Below are 27451 nucleotides of genomic sequence, written 5' to 3'. Positions count from 1 at the left end.
ACTGCATACTAACCGACCTCAGATGTGATCCCATTCATGCCACATCACTCAGGAGTGTCATACATGTGCAAGTATCCAAAGAAAATATACATATAAAGCAATGCACATTTACATACGTAACCAGGCTGTCTTATGCAGAACAGCCAGGAGCAGAGGTCAGCAATACCAAAGAGTCTGAGCTAGGAGGAGAAACAGGAAGGCGTAATAAAGCTGACAGGAAGAGGTGCTGGGAGCCCAAGATGTGTATCACAGCAGTAGAGTATGAAGAGAGGCCAGATACGAGAGTCTGCAGAAAAGACAAAGTGTGCAAAATAAGAGAAAGACGTCAGAGCTATCAAAAGAGATGCTGGGTGTAGTTTTGCACAAAAAAAGTCTTGTAGCCAGATCCGTGCAGAGAATCAGCTATCAAGCGGCCTGAGGAAGATTACGCAAGCAAAGTGAGCCTATGTGCAGAGAGGAAGACTCCTTATATTAGCAAATTGCATGTGAGCAGAGAAGAACAGTTAGCAAAATCAAGCTTGCAGTTAGGCCATGACCCAAAAGTGGCTGAGACCTTCACCTGCATCCAGAAGGAAAGAGATAAAAATAACACACCAAACACTGTGACACCATTATTGTTGCATTAAGAAAAGAACACCTTACCTCTACTTTCACAAGTTAGTCTTTATGTTTGCATGTACATATTTCAGAGACTATGTTACCTGTCAGAGGTATAGGGCCTGATTCATCAAGGCAGGCATTATGAGCACAACCTTCTTTTAGTATTATACACATGTATTTAGGCTTTGCATACTCCCAAATTCATCAAGGCACAGATCTCAAGATACGTGTGCTTTTAGAATCAGGGGCATGTCTGCTGTGCTGTACTACACAAGACGTTGCAGGATACATCCAATACCTATGTGGGTTATAAATTCACAAAAGAATGCACAAGAAAAAAAAATATTGAATTAAAGTCACCTGTTATTAACTTAGGGATTAATGGAAAAATAGATTTCTATTTATTTATTTCTATCCCCTATGAAATACATTTATTAGAGTATTTTTGATGTCTACTGAGCATGCATTCGAGACTGTCAACACTACTAATCAGGACTTAGACTAGCCCTTTAGCTGGAGCATTCATATGGTAGAAAAACAAGAAACTTTTAGATGCCCAGAGCTGGATTCGAACATGACTGCTTGCGCTTGAGTTTAGCACGCCCCTACTGTAAATTCACTATGGCAAAACACCCATTCCCCACCCTGTTCTCTCCTTGAAATCGAAGGCTGTAGTAAGTATCCTTTGCATTGGAAGACAGGGCTGCGTTCACTGACGTATTTCCTGGTTATGGGCATGCGCAGAATGATTTTGCAGATGCTCAAAATCGGCAGATACATGCCTTGACGAATCAGGCCCATAGAGACATTTTACATATCAGAGATCTAATGCAAGTTACCAATGTTTCTACAAGTGCACCAACATTAACTAGTAAATTTTACAAACCATTTAATGTTGACAGTACTGGGAGAATTGTGTTAAATAATTGTTGATTTATTATTTTTACACTGTATGTGAGTGCGTTGTAGGAGAGTTTGGGTACCAGTAAATGCACATGTGGCGACCAACTTGTTTATTGCTATTCACTGTAATGTTGCCTTTGAATATTATCTCATCCATTCTCCCATTTATTCCATCCAGAATCTCCCCAGATTTACATCTGCATTACCCATTTACTACTGGATTCAGTCACAGTCTGCATTCCACCATACTGTATTGAAGATTTAGATGGAGGCACTGAAGAGAGAGAGAGAGAGAACATTTCCCCACCCCTTTCAGAGTGCTAGGGAAAGGGGTGTTACACATATATACATTGTATATGGATAATTCCAGAAATAAGGAACTAACAAATATGAACATATTTGCATGCATATACACTATTATGCATATGCTAAGAAATAGACACACTTGGCATGCATTGCCAAAAAATCGGGATGTTCCCTAACCCCAGTGTTTTGGTTTTGGTTTTGAATCTATATTAACTTCGTGTTTTGGTTTTGGCAAAACCGCCCTCACATGTTTTGGTTTTGGTTTTGGATCTGTATTTTTTGCCAAAAAATGCTATAAAATGCTAAAATCACATAATTTGGCTTTTTTGTTCCTACGTTATTATTAACCTTAATAACATGAATTTAGAAGTAATGTCCAGTCAATTTTGTCCACCACACAGGTCACAATATTATTTTCATCCAGTTTAAGTCTGCAGCCAGCTTGCTAGTTACTAACTGACAGATCAAATACACAGCTGTTTATAGCACATGTAAACATAAAACAATTCCACACAGCAGTGGCAGAAATGAAAAGTGGTGCAAGATAGAACTGTCTTCCCACCCACCCTTATGTTGGATTGACATAATATGAATGATGGGCAGCAGACTAGAGGTTATACAGTCGACAATATAATGACACTGACAGTATTAATAGGACAACAATTGAAATGGAGACAGTATTTATTAGGTTGATAATTCAAATGTAGACAGTATCATCCTTAACTCTAACCCTGTCCCTATCTCTAGACCTGTCCCTATCCCTATCCCCAGACCTGTCCCTATCCCTATCCCTGTCAATCCCTGGTAATGGCATTAGAGACTGGAAAATGACAAGAACGCTGCTACCCCTTCTGTTTCTGTGTGAACAATGGCACTGGGGACTGGAGACTGAGAAGAACACTGCTATCCCTATTTCTGTGTGAGCAATGGCAATTAGCAATGTCACTGGAGACTGGAGAGTGACAAGAATGTTGCTACCCCACTTGTTTCTATGTAAGCAATGGCACTGAGCAATGTCACTGGAGACTGGAGAGTTAAAAGAACACTGCTACCTCTGTTTCTGTGTGAGCAATGGCACTTAGCAATGTCACTGGAGACTGGAGAGTGACAAGAACATTGCTACACCTTCTGTTTCTGTGTGAGCAATGGCCCTGAGCAATGGCACTGGAGACTGACAAGAACACTGCTACCCCTCCTGTGTCTGTCTGAGCAATGGTGCTGGATCACTGGTGGAAAGAGGTACCTATGGAATCCAAAACCCGCGACATCCGACGACGGAATTCAGTTCTGAGGATGCGGGAAAGTACTGAGCCGGATCGACTTGATAATCGGATTTGTGATGTTCGGGGGGGACTCGGTTTTTAGAAAACCGAGCCTGCCTATCCCTACCAAATAATGACTGTTATTCAGACGCATTTTAAATACATTCAAGTATTGATAAGAACGTGTTTTGGTAGAGATGTGTAGTACAGATATCCTTACACCACAAATATTTACATTTATCAAACTCTCTAAATGAGGCGCAGAGTATCAATTTCGAAAAGAGATCAGTTTTTAGTTCAGTTAGCTCTCTGTTTATTAATGCGCCAGTGGAGAATTCCAAAGACTGTTAAAACACACTCATGTGCGTACAAATATTAATTTGAGCCTTATTGATATGTTCTAGAGGAATGGTCAACTTTATACGAATAAAAATATATATAAAATGTTCTTTGAATTAATTTTCAATATTTAATTTTGTTATCAAAATTGTTTTGTTCTAGGTAGCGGATTTGCTCAACTTCTTCCTCCAGATTCCACTTAATAGCACAACCCGTTTGTTCTCTGTTGATGGCGACAGTTACTATTATGCTAATTTCTCAATATCAACATATTTTACTTCATTAATAATATCTACAGCTTGTTCAAGCTGCTTAGTCACCATTCACAATCCATCTGGTAAGAATACATTGTCATATAATTACGTATTGGTAATATAGTTGTGTAGATGCTGCACAGTTGTATCACACCTTCAGTCATACACCACATTGTAGGAATGATTGACTCACAAAGGCTGGCTGATGTTGCATATTGTATCAACCACTTTTTTTTCCCTCAAAGGTTGCATGCAGGTTTCATACAATGCTTCTTAATTTATGGTTAATCCACACATTTGGAGTCTAACATATAAAGGTTATTATTGTTGTTGTTTTTTCTTTTTGTTAAATAAATTTACAACCTCTTCTGATGACCCCTAAAGAGTTAGCTGACCATTTTTCCAATGCAAGAAAATTATTTAAATAACTCCAAACTGCAAATAGATAGAAATTCACTTTTCAGATTTCAATGTATTTGTTGGTACTAATATAGGGTCACGCAATAGTATTAATACCTTCACCAGGGTCATATTTAGAGTTCCTTCCGCTCCTGGTATTGTGAGTGAATACACTCTAAATTAGTGATTATGCACCATTATGCAACATAATCATGCCCCTTTACCAACTCTATTTACCATTTTTTTTAATGGGGAAATCAGTGGTTAGTTAAGACCAAACATCAAAAAAGAAAACTAAAAGTAAAAGTAAAAATAAATTAAATAAATAAATCAGCATAAAATAATTTCCATGTTGTCAGAGGCTGCTAAAAGTTTCTGCCTAGTTTACCAAAATAGTAAATATAGTCATGACCCCAGTTAACAACCATTTCACATATCTCAATATACACATTATCACAGCACACTGAACATATTGTACAATCCCAGTCCTTTTTTTGTTATGCTATTGACCCAGTCATTAGTGAGTGAAAGATAAAATGCAATGTAACCTGAGTTATTGCCACTAGGTTCAAGTTAGTTTAATTGATAATAATAATCAAATATTTTTTATTGAGGCATGCTAACAATTAACAATTAACAATAACTACCTTTACACTTGGTGCCTTATATTGCTATTATGATTCAGCCATATTTATTACACTAAAGAGCCTGTTTTTTTTCGCTACTTTTTAGTTATACAGCGGTATGTATACACATATGGACATTTACAGTGACATTGTTAAAACCTTCTGCTTTTATAGGTGTTCAGGCAAATACCAGTATTATCTTGTCAGAATCTTGGGGTTCATTATTTTATGTGGAAAATCCTGACACTGGACGTTGGACACTCAATGTATATGCAGGAAGTTCTTATTCTTTGCGCATTCTTGGTTTTCAAGGTATTTGACAACAGATACATTAACTTAAGAATAATTGATGTGACACAATATAGTTACAATTGTAGCAAAAAATATTGGCATTTTTTTCTAATATTGGGAGACGAAACAAGAAATGCAGCGCTATGAAACACATTTAGGTCCCGAAGATTCAATCAAAAAATAATCACTCACAGTAACCAATTAATAAAATTACAATATGTATTTATAGTCATAAAGCATGCATCACTTAAATTGAATTCATAAGGATAACAACCCTGTTTTGTTGTAACCATTACCACAAACAATCTTTGACTGTATTCATAGCTGAATTTATAACTAGAGAACATATTTATTTGGATTAATATTCTGTGGGCCCACAGTTACGGTAATTATCGATCTCCAAAGAAGATAGTGTAACCTTGCTCTATATTGTTTATTGAAAAATAGTGGTTCAATTAATTAAATCCACAAAAAGGATTAATGTGACCACACAGGAATATAGATCTCACTAATGGCAGATAGCAACAGTCTCCATTTTCTAATATAGGAGATGTTATTTGCTACTATACATAGAATTTATTCTGCCTGGAATCAAGCTCTACACCTCATTTAGGGAAAAGATGAATTAATGAGTTTATCCAAACAGCTTTCTCAATTCAAAAAGTGAGAAGGGTCTACTTTACTAATAACGACAGGTCCCGGATCAGCAAATATAGCAGCTGGGACCTCTCTGAGCAGCCAGCCAGCAGCTCTTATCTGTCGGACTGGTAAATTCACTCGGATCCTGATGCGCTGTGTCTTAGTTGGAGGAGATGTACTTTGTCCAATATGGAACGTGTCTCTCAAGTTCCATCACTTGAATGAAATATCCTGATCTCTGTGCAGATCCTAAGAGGATGAACAACAAAAGGGTATCAGCTATAGATGAAAAGTCTGCTTGTCAAATTAGTGTGGCAACAAGCCCACGGACTGTGAGCTTTATACATGTACAAACTGTGTTCAGTCAATGGAAAAGTTTGTATCAATAGACAGTCTTTAAGTGTCAAATATAAATCCCAATGGAGTACGAACATATAAACCAATTTCCACAGGGTTTTTAGACCACAGCATAAGTTTCACGCGTTTCTTTACATAAAGTAAATTCTTCAGAGAGAAATCTGTGCTACTTACATGCTCCCTGGGTCTTATTTATATTATAGACACAATAATTCATTACCATATCAGCTGTAACAATGTTAATTAGTGTTTATAATTATTGGTAAGCTGTGAGAGAGAATCACATATAAAAAGTTACACATTAGCCTCTAATGGGCTTAAAATTACTATTGTTTCTATATGCATATCAATTTTTATAAAAAAATATATATAAAGAAATCTTTATAAAAAAAAAACAAATGCTCATACAATTTAAGGGTGAAAAGAAAATACATATAATGAGCAAACATGATATACAAATTTAGTGATGTTAACCAACACCATATTTAGTATTTAATAAAACAAATTATCCACACATAATATAAACAGAATATAAAAATATTTTAATTGCAACTCAATTGCATTTGTTTCTAATAATGCACAATTTCTATCCAAGAATTGTTGACATTAAAATAAATATTTTGTTATCCACATTTCTATTTCTTTGGTTTGCAGTAGAATAAAACAGAAAAAGCAGAAGCATTTACTAAGTCATCAGTTAGTCCCCTCAGATACACTTAAATGGGACTGACAAAATTATTCGCACCTTTTAGAGATAGTTAGAAATAGTTAGATTTCAAGAAGAAGAGTCGCCTTCATTTTGTAAGTGAAATAAACTGCGGTGAGGATCAGGTGCCTGCAATATAAAAATCATTCATTATACAAGCTTCAATAGAGAAAAAGACTCACTCTCCTATTGTTGTCACCATGTGTACTGCACCTTTATGTTCCCATTTCCACCATATTGTCACGAAAGCCAGATAGTTGGAATGGTCTTGATCTCTGCTTAAATGACAGCTGCTACCCCCAAAGAGGTGTGGAGTCTAACGGAGGAGAGGTATTCACCAGGGATTCCCTCAAGGGAATATGGCCTTAGCTGCTCTCCACCGGTCCTCAAGGGGGCACAGAGCAGATAATACAGAGAACCACAAAGTAACTGTAAGGTAGAATGTAATGTAACCTTAGGTGTATGGAATTCCAGAACAGGACGGGTGCTGTGCGATTATCAGCAGTATAGCCACGAATGATGATAATAGGATAGGCTGAGCAGGAAGTACAGTCACAGGTCTAAACAACGGAATAAGCTGAACAAATATAGCTTTGAAGCAATGCACTGCGGTGAGCAGAAATACTGAGATCCACACAGGTGTTATAACTCTGGAACAGGACCGATGGTGAGCGATGCTCTGCAGTGAGACCACAGGTCTTGACTGTGGAGTAAGCTGAACAGGTAATCTGTGAAGCAGTAAACTGTGGAGAGCAAAAGCACTGAGATCCACACAGGTGTTAAAACTCTGGAACAGGACTGATGCTGCAGCCGTTGAACGAACGGCCTAACTCGCAAAGACAGGAACAAAGATAAGTATGAGCACGGACAGGAGTCAGAAGATATGCTTCCTATCAGGTAGGAGACCTGATGAACTGACACCCATAGAAAGGAGGAGGACCCTTATAAAGGGAACTGGCTCCTATCACTTTGGTTTTAAAAGGTTCCCACGGTTGCGCATGTGCAGAATGCTTGGCAAGATGGCGTCCGAGGATAGAGGAACGCTAGCCTGTACAACAGATAGGAGTAACCAGGGGAAACCCATGTATACAAGGCTCAGAATGGAACTAAACCGGTGAGATGCGTGATACATATGTAATGTTATTAGGAAATTTAAGGCCCATGGCAATGTATCCAATCTCCCTCGACGTGGCTACATGAGAAAACGTCATCAAAGATTGCAGTACAGGATTGTTTGAATGGTGGAGAAAGCAACTCAATCTACTACCAAACAGTTTCAAGCTGACCTTCAGACACAAGGTATGACAGTTTAAACTTACACCATCCATCATCAACTCAGTGAAAATTGATTTATATGGTAGGAGACCCAGCAGGAGCCCACTTCAGAAAGCGACATATGTAAGCTCACTGGAGATTCCCAAACACACCTGAATAAGCCAAATTCCTTCTGAATGTCCTGTGGACAGATGAGACCAATTTAAAGCTTTTTGGCAAAGCACATCATTCTTATGTTTACGGAAAACAGAGTGAATCTTTCAGAGAAGATAACACATCCTACAGGCCACTACGGAGCAGGTTCACTGATGTCTTGCAGATGCTATGCTGCATCTGGCACTGAGTGTCTTGAATGTTTGCACGACATCATGAAATCTGAAGATTACCATACCATTTTGTAACGCAGTGTTGAACCCAGTCTCAAAAAGGTGGATCTCCATCAAAGGTCATAACAATGACCCCAAACACACTTCAAAAATCATCCAGGAATGGTTCAAGTAAAGACATTGGATTGTTCCGAAGTGGCCGGCAATGACTGCAAACCTAAATGCCATAGAACACCTGTGGAGAAATCTGAAAACAGCAGTCAGGAGAAGGCACACTTCATATCTGAGAAAACTGGAGCAGATTGCACAGCAACAGTGGACCAAACTGCCAGTAGATATATGCATATATCTCATTCATGGCTATTGGAACCATTCAACTGCAGTTATTTTTAGCAAATATTAAGTTTAGAATACTATCTATTTTTTTCCTTTTCTGATTTAAAAGTATATACAGGGGTAGATTTACTAAAACTTCTAAAAAGAGAAGTGTTGTCCATAGCAACCACTCAAAATTTAGCTATCATTCATCTAGTACTTTCTCGAACATCTGACAGCACTGGAGGAGAAACAGGTAAGCAAAAAGTGTAATGTTGGGCATACTGGTGAAAAGAGGGGCATATGTGAAAAGCTGATAGGCAGAGGATGGCATGGGAGAGAAAGTTGGTGAGCAGAGGGGTATGTGAGGCAAAAGCTAATAGGCAAAGTGGCATGTGTGAGAAAAACTAGTGGGCAGAGTGGTATGTGCAAAAAAACATGGTGGGTAGGCAGGAATGTGTGAGAAGAACTGGTGTTCAGGCTGGTATATGAGAGAAAAGCTGGTGGGCAGAGGGGCATGTAAGGACAAAGCTGTTAGGCAGGGTGGCATGTCTGAGGAAAGCTGTTATATATGGTGGCATGTGTAAGAAAAGCTGGTAGGCAGAGTAGCATATGTGAGAAAAATAAGAGAGCAAGGCGGCATGTGTGAAAAAAGCTGATGGGCAGAGTGGCATGTGTGAGAAAAACTCATGGTCAGGGTGGTGAGAGAAAAATTGGTGGGCAGAACAGCATATGAAGCGCGTAAGGGCAAAGCTTGTGAGCAGCAGGGGGCATGTCTGAGAAAAGCTCGTAGTCAGGGTGGCATGTATAAGAAAAGTTGATAGGCAGGGTGGCATGTGTATGTGAAACTGGTGAGAATGGTGGTATATATGAGAAATGCTAGTGAACAGAGTGGCATTTGGGAGAAAAATGGTGGGCAGGAGGGCATGTAAAAAAAGCTGGTAGTGAGGGAGACATGTCAGTGAGTACTAGCTGTGTGAGTCATTGGTGTTTGACCTTTTCATAGCGATCAATGTATATACGTAAGAAATTAGAGTGTCTATTGCCAATTTGCTGCAACAAGTTTTTTTGGCTATATTTCATATTTTTTCTGCTTTTCATCAGACATCAGTGCACCTGGACTACAGCCGTACCAGTCAGCCAAGGAAAGAGTTATTATTTTCATTTTACAAAAGTTAAGCGTGTGATAGGCTAGGAAGTGGGTATTTGGGGAGGAGGGGCAGCATGCTTAAACTTTGTTTAGGGCATATAGAAACCTTCTTCTCAGTGTGAAGTCCAACAGAGCGATCCAATTTCTTTTGGGGAGGTAATTCTTCAGCCTTTTGTTTACTAAAGACAACAGAGTAGGAGACATACCGTGGTTGAAAAAAAACATTTAGATTTTGTGGAACACAAGTCTGAGGTGTACATGGAGTCACCGTTTGAGAGACATCGATGGTAATACCAAGGAAACAAGAATGCAACCTTGCCGGAATGCCATTCGAGAAATGGGGAGTGAAGATGCAACCAAGTGAGGCCTAAAACTAGAGGATTTGGAATAACACAAAAATAGAGAGAGAGAACATGCTCCACATGGGGAAAAACAGGTGTCTGAAAATTGGGTGCCAGTCTATTGAGAGCTTGCCACAACAGGTTCCTCTCTCGAACCTGCTCCCTTAAGGAAATATCCACCTTATTATACATGGCAATTATCCAAAGTAGATGGAAATTCCCGGGACTTAATTTGTATTTAATTCTGTCAGACAATATCTGCTAAAAAGTGTCTGTTGAAGTTTCATTATTCCATTTACGTTCAGATGCCAGTAATTGGAGTCACAAAATACTGGAATGCAGAAGAACATTTTCTGGAATGTATCCAAAAATGCAGATTGATTATTCAGGAATGGCAAACTTCTTTTCCATAAGGGTGAAACCCACGCTAAGGGTTGTTCAGACAATAGGTAAATTGCAAACACCACCTTCGCCTTCTCAGAGTAGGAGTTCCCAGGAAGTAACTCAAAATGAATGGTGCATTCATTTATAAAGCCTCTACAGGATTTGGGATCTCCATTGTACTTGGGTGGATAAGGCATGGGAAGCTAGGATTGAACAAGTAGTGTTGCTGGAAACCCTGGGAAAACTGTAGATAGTGTATGTGCACCTAAAGAAAACTGAAGGGCATCCAGATGATGGAGCGGCCCAGCAAAAATTGGATTAGTTTATCCTGATTTGAATGTTGCTTTTCCACCCTCTACATTGGCTGCTGCATTCAATCAAGTTTGCCAGTGGAATCCATGGCCAAAGTATATTGTCACGTACTTGGACCAAAAATAATTCTTGGATTCTTAGTGTCTAGCAAGAATAGCGCTGGCAGAATGGAGATGATGAATCTCACAGAGACCCTGGTGTTAACGAGAAACCCACACATGAATATATGGGCTTTGTGTAGTGATTCCACATGCCACTGCCATCAGATCTACCTCTTGGATTGGCAAACAGGTTCTAGCAAACTGGTGATAAGAGAGCATGGAGCACAGTCAGATATCCACAGAATGGTCAAACAATCAAAGGTCTAAACACAGGAGAGCACAGAAGGAGAATGGTTTGACTAGAAGAGGTCTGCAACAAAGGAAGGGTCAAACACTAACAGAATACTCAATCAAGTATAAAGCCTTATAATCTGGCACTGAAAGATGCTCAGAGTGTACTTTAAATGCAGTTGTTTGATGTTTGAAATTGGTGCCTTATGATGTCAATGGCCCACTGACTGCAATTCTGGAGAATAGATGAGAAGGAGAGAAATTCACATTATGCATCAGCACAGCAGCACCTGATTGGGTGAGCGACACTGTTCCATTGTTTTACCAGCTCCTCGCCTTACATCATCATCATCAGGGGCTGGCCGTCAAATTTTACTCTGGGGGAACAAGATCCGACCCAGCAGCTTATTAGGATCCTTTTAAAGATCATTGTAAAGAGAAAAAAAATACAGGTTGCCCACTGACCTGGCCCAAGTAAACCCAATATAGGACCTGCCAGGGGGGCAGATGCTGCCCCTACTGCCGCTGGTCATCGGTATGGTTGTTTCTCATAACAATATATCTGTATATAGCATATGGGATATACAATAGGTCTATATAATAATGGTTTACATGGGGTGATGCATACTGATAGCCTTACAGATAGTACAGAGAGGACTCTCCTTGTGAGATTGTATAATCTAGAAAAAAAGTGGCTAAAGACACAAGGAAAGAGAAAGAGGTTGGAAGAGATCAGTGTATTTAGAATGTACAGCATCCAATTTAAGGTTCTCTTGTCTTGACCCCAAAACAGAATCCAACTATTTTTACAATTAGTTCACCAAATTGGTAGCTGTACTATCTATGTGTTTTATATAAGAAAAGATAAACTATTCAAATTATCTTAATTTGTTTTTGTGATGATTAGACATGTTTTTAATTTCATTCAGTCATATAGACCAAGTCATTACTTTTTTTTAGAAATTCAAGTCTGACCTAATATTTCTAAGTATCAATATGCTTTATTTGTTGCAGCAATTTGCTCAACATGTGACATCAAATCTACATGCAAAAAAGACCTACTTTCCTATAGATGTGTCTGCAATGAGGGCTTCAGTGGTGATGGATATTCATGTTATGATATTAATGAATGTGACTTCAACTACAACTGGACAAACCCTTGCAGTAATGGTTATTGCATCAATACTTATGGCTCATACAACTGTGTTTGTTCATCTGGTTACATACTAGAAAATAAAACATGTGTAGATGTGGATGAGTGTTCAAGAACTGAACTAAACAGCTGCCATCCTTTAGCCACTTGTTACAATTACAACGGATCCTATTCATGTTCTTGCCCAGCTGGTTATTTGGGGAATGGATATTACTGTGAGGTAGTCAATTGCTCAAAAGATGTATGTGGATTCGATATAGAATGCACTACATATAACGGATCCCTTTCCTGCCTTGATCCGTGCTACACCTACACCACCCTGAATGAGCCTTCCAGAAGTACATCATACTTTGTCTACTACTATTATAACTACTATTATTACTATTATGGAAGCAATGACTATTACCTTAATGGATGGTTCCGTTTTGTGGGCAGTGGAGGAATTCGCATGCCAGAATTTTGCCCCTCAACAGGTAGTTGCTTCACAAGGTACCCCCTGTGGCTTAATGGGGCACATCCTGAACCCACAAATGGAATTGTAAATCGAACAGTTTGTGCTTTGTATAGTGGATATTGCTGCTACTGGACATCAATTGTACAGATTAAAGCTTGCCCAGGAGGATATCATGTTTATAAGTTCAATGGAAATCCAACAAATTATTCCAGATACTGTACAGGTAAGTGAATAAAGTCAGAAACATTTATAATGGATAAGAAGAATACGAACTAGTGCAAAACTAAGTTTTTATCTTTGACTAGTCATAATAGCATATTTCATTAAGATGTCTATTTCATGACATATGATGTCTCATCCATATCAGTATGAGAAAAATAACAAGATAGTTCACAGTTGCATATCCCCGGACACTTGGGGCTAGATTTACTAAACTGTGGGTTTGAAGAAGTGGAGATGTTGCCTTTAGCAACCAATGAGATTCTAGCTTTAGTTTTGCAGACTGCACTAAATAAATGATGGCTAAAATATGATTGGTTGCTATAGGCAACATCTCCACTTTTTTAAACCCGCCATTTAGTAAATATACCCCTTGGTCAGGTGAACCAGTCTGCTACTACTACTCCCAGACACTATCGCTTAGCAGTTTAGAATAACTTAGCTACCATGGCAATTTTATTTGCAAATTGTTGCAATAGGAAGTGTTCTTTCCCCGAGATAAGCAGCTAGAGAAGGCCATCCCTATCGCCACTTTTCAATAAATAGGCCCCTATATCTGGCTTTGGATATTGATGTTTGTAAATATTTGATAAAGAGGCTTCTGCACACCCAAATCTCCAGGCTATGCCTGGTAGTGATATTTGATACAATTCCTGGCCCCACTATCTCTACAAACAGCATTCAAATGTGAGCAATGTGGAAGTTGCAGAGATACATCTTCAGATAGGTAGGCATGGGTTCTTGCATGCAATAGCTGAATCAGGTATCCCATGGATCTAGTACCAAAGTATTGCTTATAGATCCATGCTAACATGGATACATTGTCTAATACTAACTCAATTTTAGTTACTGTTATATTCAGTTTGACATAATATAAGTAAAGCCTATAGTTTAAAAACAGTGAAAAAATAAATATAAACAAAACACCCCTATTTCTGAAGCAATAACTTCTTCAGATCTTAAGTAAAGGCTCTTATATATATGGCAGAGTTTGATAAGTAAGAATCAGTTTAATCCCATGGGACTGCTCTAACATTGCTCCATGTAACCATGGGAAAAATATGTTTTGTTGATTTTTGTTTTCCCTATCTAATGCCTGTAAAATAAAAAAATATAGTGATCTCAATGTGTTACCAAAAGTAGCATTATAATATAGTCATTCCTCCAAACCAAAAGATTTGGTCCATCTACGTCCCTTTCGCTTATTTTCCAACTAATTATAATAATTTTAGTCTGTCAAAAAAAATGCACAAAAAAGGCAGTAACATTTCTAACAATTGATTGGCAAACAGGAAATACTTCACCATAATACACATTTGTGTTCTTTTATGTATATGCTTTATTTTTTAATGACTTTTTCAAACCAGTTTTCATGTACTCACACTACATGGCATCTGTTTAAAAAAAATGATCACGCCTAGACTGTGCACAAGTGAAACAGTTTAATTTATTGTTACATTTTCATTCCATTATCTTCTTACGACTACTTTATAATTTGGTCTTTGTCAGTTGCCCATTTAACCAGTCAAAAATGAGTAACAATTTTAATATTTTATTCAGTTATGTGTCTATGTAGTTATTTTTTAATTAAGCATAATGAAGCAATATTTCCTTTCAGATCCTACCACATTTGCAGATTCTTGCCTATGTGCCGATGATGAAGAATGTAAGCTAGTCGGTGGACGATACGGCTGCTACTGCAAATATACTACTGACATTTCTGGTACATTCAATTGACTATCTGTGAAGAACACAAAACATAGCAAAATGTCTTACAACACTTTGCTAAAATCAGTATTCAAGTAAAGGCTATTGAAGTTGCTGATAGAAAGGATAGTGATATCTTGCGACTTGTAATGGTAGTAGCATCAAGATGATAGAAAAATACAAAGAAGTTCACTACCATGCATCATTGTTTTTCAATATGTCTGTGTTTCTTTGTTTGATTATAATTAATCTTAGACATAAGCATGGACTGTAGTATAGAGCATCGATAAGTGATAACAAGCTAAGTTTTGTAATATTACCATTTTTTTATTTGATTTAATTTTCCAAAGGACAAAAAGGTTGAATATTTATCATAGACTACACCCTGGCTGTTCATGTTACATGTTGCTAAAAGGTAGCAATAGTCACGTCTTCACACATGTCAGACATTAACCTGGGGGTAAATTTATCAAGCTGCTGGTTTGAAAATGTGGAGATGTTGCTATAGCAACCAATCAGATTCTGGCTGTCATTTTGTACAATGTACTAAATAAGTGATAACTAGAATCTGATTGGTTGCTATAGGCAACATCTCCATTTTTCAAACCCGCAGTTTAGTAAATATAACCCCTGGTCATCTTACAGTGTTACGTGATGCAGCAGTGACACAATCCATGATGTTGAAGTAGCAATTAAGCATTGATTTGTTTAGAGCTGAGCTGAAGGAGTACTATAGTTTTGTAGATACAAAATTTGCTTTGTGGTTTGGTGTTTTTAAGAAAGTTCTTTCATAGCTGTTTGTTGCTGTGGAGCGCTGGGTGGATTTTGTGTGGAGTCACCTAGGTTTTTTTTTATGGTTTGAGGCTTTTTCTTTCCTGGCCTGGTGTAGACCGAGTATAGTTGGTTTAGACTGTATTACTGTTCCTCTGGTCTGGGCGTGGTTTCCAGAGTGGCGAGTCATATAGGCACATTTATTTTTTATTTGCTTTATTTTTTCAACTTGTGCTTTCAGCAAACCCAGTGTCATTTTATTGTACAAAAACCCCATAAAAATGTAATAGTATGTATTTTGCTCTCAGTATTCCTGAGTGTTAGAAACAAAGAATGCTATAAATTCTTATTGTAGATAAAAAAGACAGGAGGAACACGATTTTAAAAAAACCTCATAACATTGCCTTTTTGCAGCCTTACAAGATATACGTCCCGAGATATCATGTGGTTATCCGGAAATAAAGGCTTCCTTTCTGAAGTGTAACCTACAAAAATTCAATTTAAGCACCACAAACATACACCTGAGAGACAAAAGCTGCATAGGATTTCCAGATTTTAACATGACAAATATCATATCTGTGGTATCCATCTTGAAAAAGGAAGTATGTGGAAATGAGATTTTGGTAAGTGTTTCCAATTGTTTTTAATTAACCTAAAATTTTTTCATGCTTGAATGCTACTATGTTCAGAACCAGATTTATATTCTGTGCTCCTCTAGGGCTCTTTTTTGTGCCATCACACCTGCACCTGCTGCTATCACTGTGATCTGTTATGACCCCAACCCTAACTGTGACCCTGCATAAAGTAAATCAATGTGAATTTTTTATGACTTTTTTAGTGGAGCTCATGTTAAGTTGAATACACATTGCATTGTTTGCATATAGTACACTTTTTGTTTTTTCTTGTGCACAAGCTCACAAAGTACCAATTTCTGAAACTAGTGGTTAGTGTTGCATGCTTACAAGGAAAAAAGCATATTATGCGCATACATGCCCACTTTTAAGAAGTCATGTGACTTGGGGCAGGAGGAGGGCATGGTGACATTTCACGTCACCATAGCCCTGCCCCCACTCTAAAAAGCCGAAATTTGCGGCATTGAATGGAGGGGGTGGAGCTTAATGACACTATTAAGCCCTGCCCCCTCCATTCACTGCCGTTAGTTTCGCCAAATTTCTGGAGTTTTGCCTACTCTTCCGGGATGTCCGGGAGTCTGGGAGGACTCCCTGAAATTCTGGAGTCTCCCGGGAATTCCGGGAGAGTAGGCAGGTATGATTATGCGTCAATTACACAATTTGCATTCAACTTAACATGAGCCCCTGTGTTCACAATCCAGAAATCCTGTGTCATCTTGAGTTATCCACCACTTGTCTTCTTCACTGTTACCAGGGTGGCTCACTTCTATTCCAGGGTGTGGGACCCTGCTCCTGTACATGCCCACAGATTCCCACACTGTGTACTTCGAGCAGACAAGAGACTAGTTTATATGCAGCTGTGCAATCACTGACCAGTCAATATTAAAACTCCTGCAAGTGTTTTAGACATAACTTAAAAATGCAATCCGATTTTGAATGTCAAGATATGACCTCATGTCTACCAAACCAAGACATCTCAGGATAACATTATGAAAAAAACCAAAAACCTGTTATTTCATGATCTAATGAGAGGCCTAGAGTTCAGATTTAATAGTTGCACTAATGTTAGAACTGTGTAGAGATGTGTCTACTAGGTGAAGGTAGAACTTATCATTTTCTCATTATTTTCTTATTGTTTTATATTAGTTTTTTTATTAAATCTGATCACATTGAACGATGAACTCAGTTCTACAACACATTCTTTGAAACAAGGGTTATCTTGTCTTCCTAGCAGGGGGCTGAGATATAAGTTTCAGGACAGCTGCTATCCAGATTTCATTGTTACTGGAAGTCCTGGTTGTTTTATTTCTAAATCCAATATATTGTCTTATATTTATGATCATAAAAAATGATAAAAGTCTTTGCTAATAAATGAAAGAATATAATTCAAAGCTGGTTAGATTGTCATTAATGTATGCATACATGTTGCTAATACATAGGTTTTGTTAAAGGATTGGTTTCAATTAGTAGATTGTTAGTATTGGTCAAAACATTTCGGACTTGCCTTATTTGATGTTAAACATACAAAACTCCATTAACTCCCCAGTATACTTTAGTTGAGAAGATTCCACAGATTCAGAGAGGGTTAGCCGTAGACGCACTCGGTTATTAATAAGTTGCATTAACTTTAATTAAAGCAAAAATTAAACCTGTGGGATCGAGTCTCTCATACACAACATCCAATAGTTTTCCAAACCTTAAAAGTATGCACGAAGCCAGCATCCATTTCCCATCAGAATATATCCAAATTCGGAAGTCTATCAATGTGCTAAGTTCTCCACCCCCCCAAATATGGTGGTTTCATCACAGGAAGTGCTTCGCAAAAACTCAGGCACTATTTACAGTTACCCCAATCAATCACATAGCCACTTTCTCAGCAATGCAAATAAGCATCCCAGTCCTCATAGCAACCCATAATCTCTCCCATAATCTTAATTGTTGTTACGAACAGAGCACATAGTTAAACAACCCGCCAGCATACTATAACATCTTTATATGGACATAATTGAAGTGTGCCGCATACGAATCAGATACCTATATATAATTACATCCTATTGTTACATTCACTTTTCATTTGAATATCTTCTATTCATATAAAACAAATCATCTGTCAAGAGAGGCAGAATTAATCAAAACAAATCCATCACTGTCCACCGTAACAGTTTAATATGTAATATTCTTAACTTTAAAGACAACTTCATTAATCACTAATTCAAATATAATTTATAAACAGCTACTGTTCAAAATATGTATTTCTTAGAACATCTTGATCTAATCTCTATTCAAAATTCCTTAACCATACCAGCCCACATAAATAACAGCCCTCTAAAAAGATTGCATCTAGTATATTGTACAAATGTTTATTATAAGACTTATTACTGTCTACAGTGGTATATCTAGAGCAACATGAACATACCAGGGAAAGGCTGACTAGTGCAGTAGCAATATAATATGTCTTGCCTGGTCCACATCTTCTTAGGTGCTCAATAATTAGCCACCTGGCCAACTGTTTTCATTTTTGCAAGCTGTAAAACTGCTGGCATGTCATCATTGTATTCTGACAAAGAAGCTATTATTTTTCTGGATATATTTTTTGTAACCTGTGCTTTATTCCCTGTCCACTGAACCTTGCTACCTGTCCTGATCTTTTTCCTGTTTATCAACTTCATCCACTGCTTGCCTGCATGATATTGCCTTAAGTGGTTCTAACTTGGCTTATCTGACTACTCTCCCATTGTGTTGTCCTTTAGCTGAAATCGTAGTGGTCACCAACTATAGTGGTGTTTGCAAGACCTGTGTGCTACTGAATACCCATATATACATCGATTTCTTAGAGAAAGGAGATGTAGGGCGGCAGAAGAGAAAAACACGACTGGCCTGGCTATAGTTATTATTATTATTATTATTATTATTATTATTATTATTATTATTATTATTAATCTTTATTTATACGGTGCCACATGAGGTCCACAGAACTGTACAGAGAGCAAACAACAAGTCAGTACATGGTATAACAGTACAGTACAGTATACAAATAACACTGCAACTCAGAAAACAGGTCCTGAAAGCCTGGGGAAAAAAGTTATAGCTTTTGATCAACATTTTGATCACAAAGAAAAACAAAATCATCTCTCCTCACTTCCTCCCAGTTCCAGCATATATGGAAGCCAAATTCATGATGGACACAGTTAGCTGTTTTGTAGATGGGTAGAGGAAAGCTGGAAGTTAGTATTATCTATTCTGTGGTTCCGAGTGCCTGCTTTCCGACCTTAGGACTTCAACCTAAATGTAATGCAACAAACTTTGGAAATGTTCTCATTAGTAATTTTCCTTTCATTGTACAGATAAACGAAACACATGTTTTCTACAAAAACACAATTTACTTATCCATGGACTCATCACTTGGTGGAGAGGATATTCTCAGTATAGATTATTCCTGTGTATACTCTCTGGACAAACTCAAATCTATTGACACTGCACTGAATCCCTTATCAAGGTAGCTATGTAACAGTTTGTATGTAGTATAAATAATTAATAATTAATATTATTATATATGTATTAAACTGTGTTTGTGAGAAAAGACTTAACTTAGTTATCTCATATTTTGTTTCTGTAGTGTAAATAATGCATGCTCATTTTGTCTCCCCTTTTACAGCACTGCAGTATATAAAATAGATTTAAATAACTTAAAATAAATAGCAATAAATTCCTGCTTATGAATAGCACTTTATGAGATTTATGTGAGAAATACAAAGCTGCGATAACTTGGTATATTTGTATCTATCCTCTTGTGTTTTATGTATCCCAGTATCCCACTGGGATAGATACTTCGCATTGTAACTTTTGTCTTAAATAAAGTCATCCCATCAGTAGTTCTGGTTGATCAAACATGACCTAAACCAAAAAGAATTCTCTGAAAGTTTACATTTCTGTCTTCAATGTACATGAACCAAGTAAGTACCAATGTGTAACTATGCAATATGTGTTTAAGAAGTTATATATTATTTGTACAAGAAGAAAGGTTGTGAAGGTGAATGTATAAGAAAATGTATTAAAAGGAGAACTTGCGAGTAGAATATCGCGTATTTAATACTATACCTGAAATGTAGAAAATAAGACACTGATGGAGGTCAGTGAATGGGAGCTAGAACCAGGAGACAATCCTATGCAGGGAATTACATGACTTTATAACATTAGCAATAGAGTGAAATGCCTCACATTTTATCCAGTAAGACAGCACTTGCTCTGTAATAGATAACTTCCTGTTTAGTATGCCACTGCTTCCTCTTTCTGACACCCACATCCTCTGGCACACAAATTCATGCACAGATGCACAGAGAGACACATATGTATATTGTACTTGCATACTTACTTACCTCCCAGATTGCAGGTCCAAAGGGCAAGTGCAGGGGGTATGACAACATGATCAATAACATTCACCCACTGACGTGCATTTTCATTGTGGGGGAGGGCCTTCATCAGGATGCCTGGTGAGGCCTGATAATGCGAATTAGCATCAAGACCCCGCCTCACCCTCTACAAGAAGATCAAACAGAAATTCTGGAGTTTTCCAGACATTCCGGGTGCATAGACACACAACTACATATGTATAAACACACAGAAACACACACATACATATATAAACAAATACACAGAGGTACTCTCAGGCATAAATGCTTACACGCACAGAAACATATAACTCTATACACACCATTGAACCCCAATTCATTATTATGTCACCTACTGTTTGTAATAATATTGCCACAAAGTCTACAAAGCCCTACATATTACATCAACTCACTCACTCACTCCCTGCACTAAATCATCTGCACACACCACTCAACACATTAGACTGTGTTACTAACTCTCTGAGGTAATTTCACTACACAGTTAGACAGACACATATCACACTACATCTTACATCCTGTTTGCACATGCCAAAACACTGTTGGTCATCTACAAACCTACATATGACTCTTTTATCTGTATTGCCACAAACACCATGCAGCATCTCTTTGTCAATACCAATATTCTAAGCCTCCTTCTGACCAGCTGCACCATTGATTGTAACGTTCACATTACTCCCACCATTATGTTCACATCTAAAACCACCTTCCACCACCAAATTGCTTTAGTTTCTGAATTTTCTCTATGTTAACTGACTTCAACTCACTTTGTCTTTTATGTTCTGTTTACGTTCTCCTGTGGTCTGTTCCCTAAAAAGTATGGTATGCATTTTTACAATATGATAAGATTTTGATCATGGGGCAGCACAGTGGCCTAGTGGTTAGCACTTCTGCCTCACAGCACTGGGTCATGAGTTCGATTCCCAACCATGGCCTTATCTGTGTGGAGTTTGTATGTTCTCCTTGTGTTTGCGTGGGTTTCCTCCGGGTGCTCCGGTTTCTTCCCACACTCCAAAAACATACTGGTAGGTTAATTGGCTGCTATCAAAATTGACCCTAGTATCTCCCTCTCTGTCTGTCTCCCTCTCTGTCTGTGTATGAGTGTGTGTCTATAGTAGGGAATTTTGACTGTAAGCTCCAATGGGGCAGGGACTGATGTGAATGAGTTCTCTGTACAGCGCTGCGGAATTAGTGGCGCTATATAAATAAATGATGATGATGATGAAGTGAAATAATTACATTATTTATTATTACAGTGTGGTTAATATCACAATCAATAGCTCAGGACAGCTATTGGCAAGTATCGCTCTCTATCAAGACTCAAGTTATAAGACACCCTATGAGGGCCCAGAGATTCTACTGACATCTGAAACTGTTTTGTACGTTGGAATAATTCTACAATCAGTAGCTAGTGATCAATATTCTGTGCTGATGAAAAACTGCTATGCTACAAGTTCAATGAATTCATCTTCCTCAACAAAATATGATATCATAAAAGACAGGTATGTAATTCACAGAAAAGTCTGATTTATTTTATGGAGACTAAGATGAAATTACATAAATGGATAGAAACTAGAGTTAATTTGTGCTTTTACATTTCTAATAAGTGTTGTTTAGTTTACAATATCTTTCTTATTCATAATTCTCCACTGAAATAATGTAAAGTGTTGTTGTGACCAATGTCAATATCATGTCTAATCCTACTCAAATTCCAAATCAAGAATACTGCCTCCTGATTGACTCTGCTGCTTTACAGCTGCCCCAGCAATCTGGACTCCACTATTAATGTGATTGAAAATGGAAACTCTCAGAACGGACGGTTCTCAGTTCAGCTCTTCGGATACGTCAAGGATTCAAATGTCGTTTATTTGCACTGTGAAATCCATATTTGTGAAAACGCAACTGAGATATGCACACCTGTGAGTATATACCAAATAAAATACATTTAGTAATACAGTCATGGCCAAAAGTTTTGAGAATTACACAAATATTGGTTTTAACAAAGTTTGCTGCTTGAGTGCTTTTATATATTTTTTTCAGATGTTGCTATAGTATACTGAAATAAAATTACAAGCCTTTCATAAGTGTCCAATCCCTGTACCTTTTGCAGAATATCATTTAGTCCCTGATATTTTTCCTGGAGAGAAGTGGCTTATTTTCTGGCCATCTTGACACCAGGCCATCATCCAAAATTCTGTGCCTCACTGTGCATGCAGATACACTCACACTTGCCTGCTGCCATTCCAGAGTAAGCTCTGCACTGGTGGAAGTGGGCTCACTCACAATTTTGCCTAAGAACACAGCCATGAATAAAGAATGGTACCAAAACTTCCTCCAGCAGCAACTTCTCCCAAGCATCCAAGAACAGTTTGGTGACAAACAATGCCTTTTCCAGCATGATGGAGCACCTAGCTATAAGGCAAAAGTGATAACTAAGTGCCTCAGAGATCAAAACATTGAAAATTTGGGTCCATGGTCAGGACACTCCCCAGACCGTAATCCCATTAAGAACTTGTGGTCAATCCTCAAGAGGTGGGTGGACAAACAAAAACCCCCAAATTCTGATAAACTCCAAGTATTGATTAGGCAAGAATGGGAGGCTATCAGTCAGTATGTGGCCCAGAAGTTAATTGACAGCATGTCAGGGTGAATTGCAGAGGTCTATAAAAAGAAGGGTCAACACTGCAAATATTGACTCTTTTTATAAACTAAATGTAATTGTCAAAAAAAGCTTTTGACATTTATGAACTGCTTGTAGTTTTACTTCAGTATGCCATAGCAAGTAGAGATGCTCGGGCTCAGTTCTCCAAGAACCAAGCCAACTCGAACTTTGCCGATCCGTGTACCGAGTCGAGCCGGCTCAATACTTTTGAGTGCCCTCGGAAGTGAAAACGAGCCAAAACGTGAATGTTGCATCATCAGCGAGTTTTGGATTCTATAATTACCGCCCTCCACAGATATCCAGCGCCATCCATTTCACAGAGAGACACAGAAGGGGTAGCAGGGTTGTTGACAGTTTCCAGTGCAGTTGGGCAGCGTCATTAAAGAAAGAGAAAGAAGAGGGGTGTCAGTGCTCTTGGCAGTCTCCAGTGACATTGTATGACATAGCTCACACAGAAACAGAAGAGGTGGCAGTATTCAGTGCTGAAAGACAAATTATAGGGCTGGCAGTGTAATTAAAAGTCTCCAGTGACATTCTACTGTGCCATAGCTCAGCCATAAACAGGAGAAGTGGCAGTGTTCAGTGCTAAAAGCAAAAATTTAATAATAGGGTTAGCAGTGTTTTTAAAAGTCTTCAGTGACATTCTACTGTGCCATAGCTCATACAGACACAGGATTGGTGGAAGCATCCTTGTCATTCTCCAGTCACATTGCTCTGTGCCATTGTTCATACAGAAAAAGGAGGGGTAGCAGTGTTCTTGTCACTCTTCAGTCACATTGTTCTTGTCACTCTCCAGTGTCATTCATGATGATACTAATACTTCTACATCATGTGCTAAAGCCCATGTTAAAGTGCATAGTGGTTTTAAGTCGGGGACACAAAAATGTAAAAAAGCACCTTTTACCTTGGTAAAGAAAAAAATACCTGTAATCCAGGCAAAGTTAAGTGCTGAAAAAAATAAAATTGCCAATAAGCCATTCTACACATGCAGTGGCAAGGAAAGAATCAGGCCTTTACCTTTCTCTATGCGTGCCAGTTCTGCAACTCTCGGTGAGCCATCTTCTTGTAAGGTCAGTCATGTTGATACAAGACCTTATCATTCTGACTCAAAAAGTGGTGCCCAAATACATTTATGTGTAAAAACTAAGCTGTAAGAAAACAGTAAGGCAGTCGACAATTCAGGTTTCAACAGTATTATTAGGTCGCCAATTCACATGGTGCACAGTATGATTAGGTAGACTATTCAAATGTGGACTGTATTATTATAGGGCTAGAGATATAGTCAAGGGCAGGTCTAAGGACAGGGATAAGGAGAGGTCTAGGGATACTGACAGGTCTAGGGATAGGGATAGGCATAGGCATAGGGACAGGTCTAGGGATAGGGATAGAGACAGGTCTAAGAATAGGGATAGGGACAGGTCTAGGGACAGGGACAGGGTTAGAGTAAGGGATAATACTGTCTACATTTGAATTGTCGACCTAATAAATACTGTCTACATTGCAATTGATGCCCTAATAATACTGTTGATGTCATTATATTGTCGACTATATAACCTCGTCTACTCTGCTGCCCATCAATCATATTATGTCAAACCAGTATAAGGGTGGATGGGAGTTCCGAAGGAGAATTTCATCTTGCACCACTTTTCTTTTCTGCTGCTGCTGTGTGGCAATGTTTCCTAAATGTGCCATGAACTGCCGTGTGTTTGTGCCAGGCTGCTCTCTGCAGTCTTAGAGTTCATTGACAGGACTATTAGCTTAGCTGTCTTAAGCCCATTGTTAGCTTGTTTTGTGGGGGTCAAAAAAAACCAAGCACTTCAGCCACTAAAGTGGCACTCCTTGTCGCTGGAGTGCTTGCTTTGTTAAACTGTACATGTCCTTTTCAATATCTTACATAAGGGTGGGTGGGAAGGTCCAAGGACTATTCCATCTTGCACCACTTTTCTTTTTTTTTCTGCCATTGCTGTGTGGTGTATGTGGTGTTTCTGCCACTGCTGTATGTTTCCTAAATGTGCTATGAACTGCCGTGTGTTGGTGATGTTGCTCTGTTGCTTAGCATCCAGCCAGCTAGCTGCAGTCTTTGCCTGAAAGTGTATGAAAATAATATTGTGACCTGTGAGGTGGTCAAAATTGACTGGAAATGACTGGAAATTAGTGTTATTGAGGTTAATAATAATAGGAACAAAAAGGAGAAAAATTATGTGATTTTACCATATTTTAGCAATTTTTTTAAAAAAAAATACAGATCCAAAGCCAAAACCAAAACACGCAAGGGCGGTTTTGCCAAATCCAAAACTAAAACCAAAACACGAAGTTAATCCAGATCCAAAACCAAAATACGGGGGTCAGTGACATCTCTAAAAGCAACATCTGACAAAAAGGTCTAAAAACACTGGAGCAGCAAACTGAAAACCAATACTTGTGTCATTCTCAAAACTTTTGGCCATGACTGTACATTGTAAGAACAAGGTGGGCTATGCCTCTCAAGCAGTGGTTAATGTTGCTATTTTAGATCTGTTTCTGTCAATACAATCATCTTTAGTTAGTTGCCACAATTAGGATCCACGCTGCAGCTAAACGGCTGCTTTTCATAGTTTTATTGCAGTGTTAAGAAACATAGAAAAATAAAAAGTAGGTTATTTTACCCACACGTATGATTAGAAATGAAGGCAAATCACATTTCTATTTTTCCAAAATGTGTTAAATTAAACAAAGCTTCCTAAAGTTTGTCTGTTAATTTTTTTTTTACAGTACTTAGTTTTGATTAAATTGGGCATAGTGACAGAGTAGTTAGTATTGCTGCCTCACCATTGTTTCATCCATGGGCTTTAGTCGGGGTGCTCAAGAGCTTTCCATGCTTTCCAAGCGTTAACTCCCACTGTCCAGACAATATGAAACAAAAGCGACGCTCAGACAGAACTTAGATAATCCCCAAATAGTTTTGTTTGGTCATCTGCCTGGCTACCTCTAGACCCACTGGAATCTTCCTCAGTAAGGATTCCGGAGTATGTGCAGCCCGGAAGAAAACCACCACCACTTGGAACTGGCACAAAATAGCTGAAAATCGATCAGACATATTTGGAACTTTATAAACACACAAAAAAGAACACCGCTCTGTAGATTGATAAATCCCCAAAATATAAAACTCACATAAAATTTTCAAATTTATGCATGAAAAAGAAAGGTCTCTATGTTAAAAACATATATTTAATTAACATACAAAAAGCATATAAAGAAACATTACCAAACACATAATACAATTTACGTATATGGAATGTATTATATAAAATATGAACTATGAAAAGCTTCAGACTGAGGTCCAGCACTATGAGTTCAAATATATCGAACACAGTCCGTTAGGAACCTTAACAAAAAGGTAATCTCCTGAGGAATCCCAATATTGCACTCATTTAGGGAAAATTATATTCTCACTTGACGCTTGTTTGTGCTCAATAATAGATCCCACTTGTAGAGTTCAAAGGAGAAAAATAAGTTTCTTAGTGTTGCTATCCAGATCAAGATATTGAAACCTTATCCTTCCTTTCTTTTCCCTAATAGGGCAACCATGAAAAGTCCTGATACTATGAAAGGCAAAAAACTTCTTACCGATATCAAGTAGAAGCCTACCCTCCAGAGCAGGGGTCAGGGAACTTTTTTACCTTTTACCCCCAAATATATTTAGATACGCCGACATTACCCCCTTGATTTGAAAGTAAGGAAATCATATATTATTAATTATTGGAATTCAAAATTTTATTAAATCTATTCAAAATTTCTTTGAAAGCTTCAACTTCAAAACTTCAGGTTTTGGAGAAATGATGTTGCTTCATTTTTGATACGAGAGCATCAATATTGGGGCATTTTAATGTCAGAACAATTTGGATACAGTCTTCAGCGTCGAATCGATTTCTCCGCTTTGTTTTTATGTTCGTTAGAGTGGAAAATCCTTGTTGGCAAAGGTAGCAACTTTTTGACTGCCTCATCATGTGCAATTTTGATGCCTTTGCAGCTGTTGACATCCAAAAATATGACAGATCTGCTTTGTTTTCAAATGCAATACGTGCTTCATTATTGCATCGTAGCTCAAGAAGTGTCTCTGCCAACCCTTGAGGCTCTTCTGGTACAACAGCAATTTCACATTTAAAGGGGTCGACAATCCAACTGACAGCATTAGAATCGGCAGCATTACCCCAGGAATTTCATTTTTACCCCACTTGGGGTAATTTACCCCTGTTCCCTGACCACTGCTCCAGAGGGATATAGAGCTATACATTAATACACCATGATCGCAGGCATGTCACCTGTACAATAACCACGGTGACCACTAGTT

General features: G+C 38.1%; 1 protein-coding gene across 1 annotated transcript in view; it reads left to right on the top strand.

The window, feature by feature from the left end:
• The window catches only part of LOC142139298 (uromodulin-like), a 37995-nt gene that overhangs the window by 6225 nt on the left and 4319 nt on the right, over nucleotides 1–27451 (top strand). The window contains exons 3-10 of the mRNA XM_075196819.1: nucleotides 3573–3747; nucleotides 4864–5001; nucleotides 12132–12947; nucleotides 14562–14666; nucleotides 15836–16044; nucleotides 20437–20543; nucleotides 21716–21961; nucleotides 22216–22378. Coding sequence (XP_075052920.1) covers nucleotides 3573–3747; nucleotides 4864–5001; nucleotides 12132–12947; nucleotides 14562–14666; nucleotides 15836–16044; nucleotides 20437–20543; nucleotides 21716–21961; nucleotides 22216–22378 — 1959 coding nt within the window. The remainder of the gene's footprint in view (nucleotides 1–3572; nucleotides 3748–4863; nucleotides 5002–12131; nucleotides 12948–14561; nucleotides 14667–15835; nucleotides 16045–20436; nucleotides 20544–21715; nucleotides 21962–22215; nucleotides 22379–27451) is intronic.

This window comes from Mixophyes fleayi, chromosome 1 (assembly GCF_038048845.1).
Source record: "Mixophyes fleayi isolate aMixFle1 chromosome 1, aMixFle1.hap1, whole genome shotgun sequence".
Classification (NCBI taxonomy): Eukaryota; Metazoa; Chordata; class Amphibia; order Anura; family Limnodynastidae; genus Mixophyes; species Mixophyes fleayi.
This window is presented reverse-complemented; position numbering and strand designations above follow the sequence as displayed.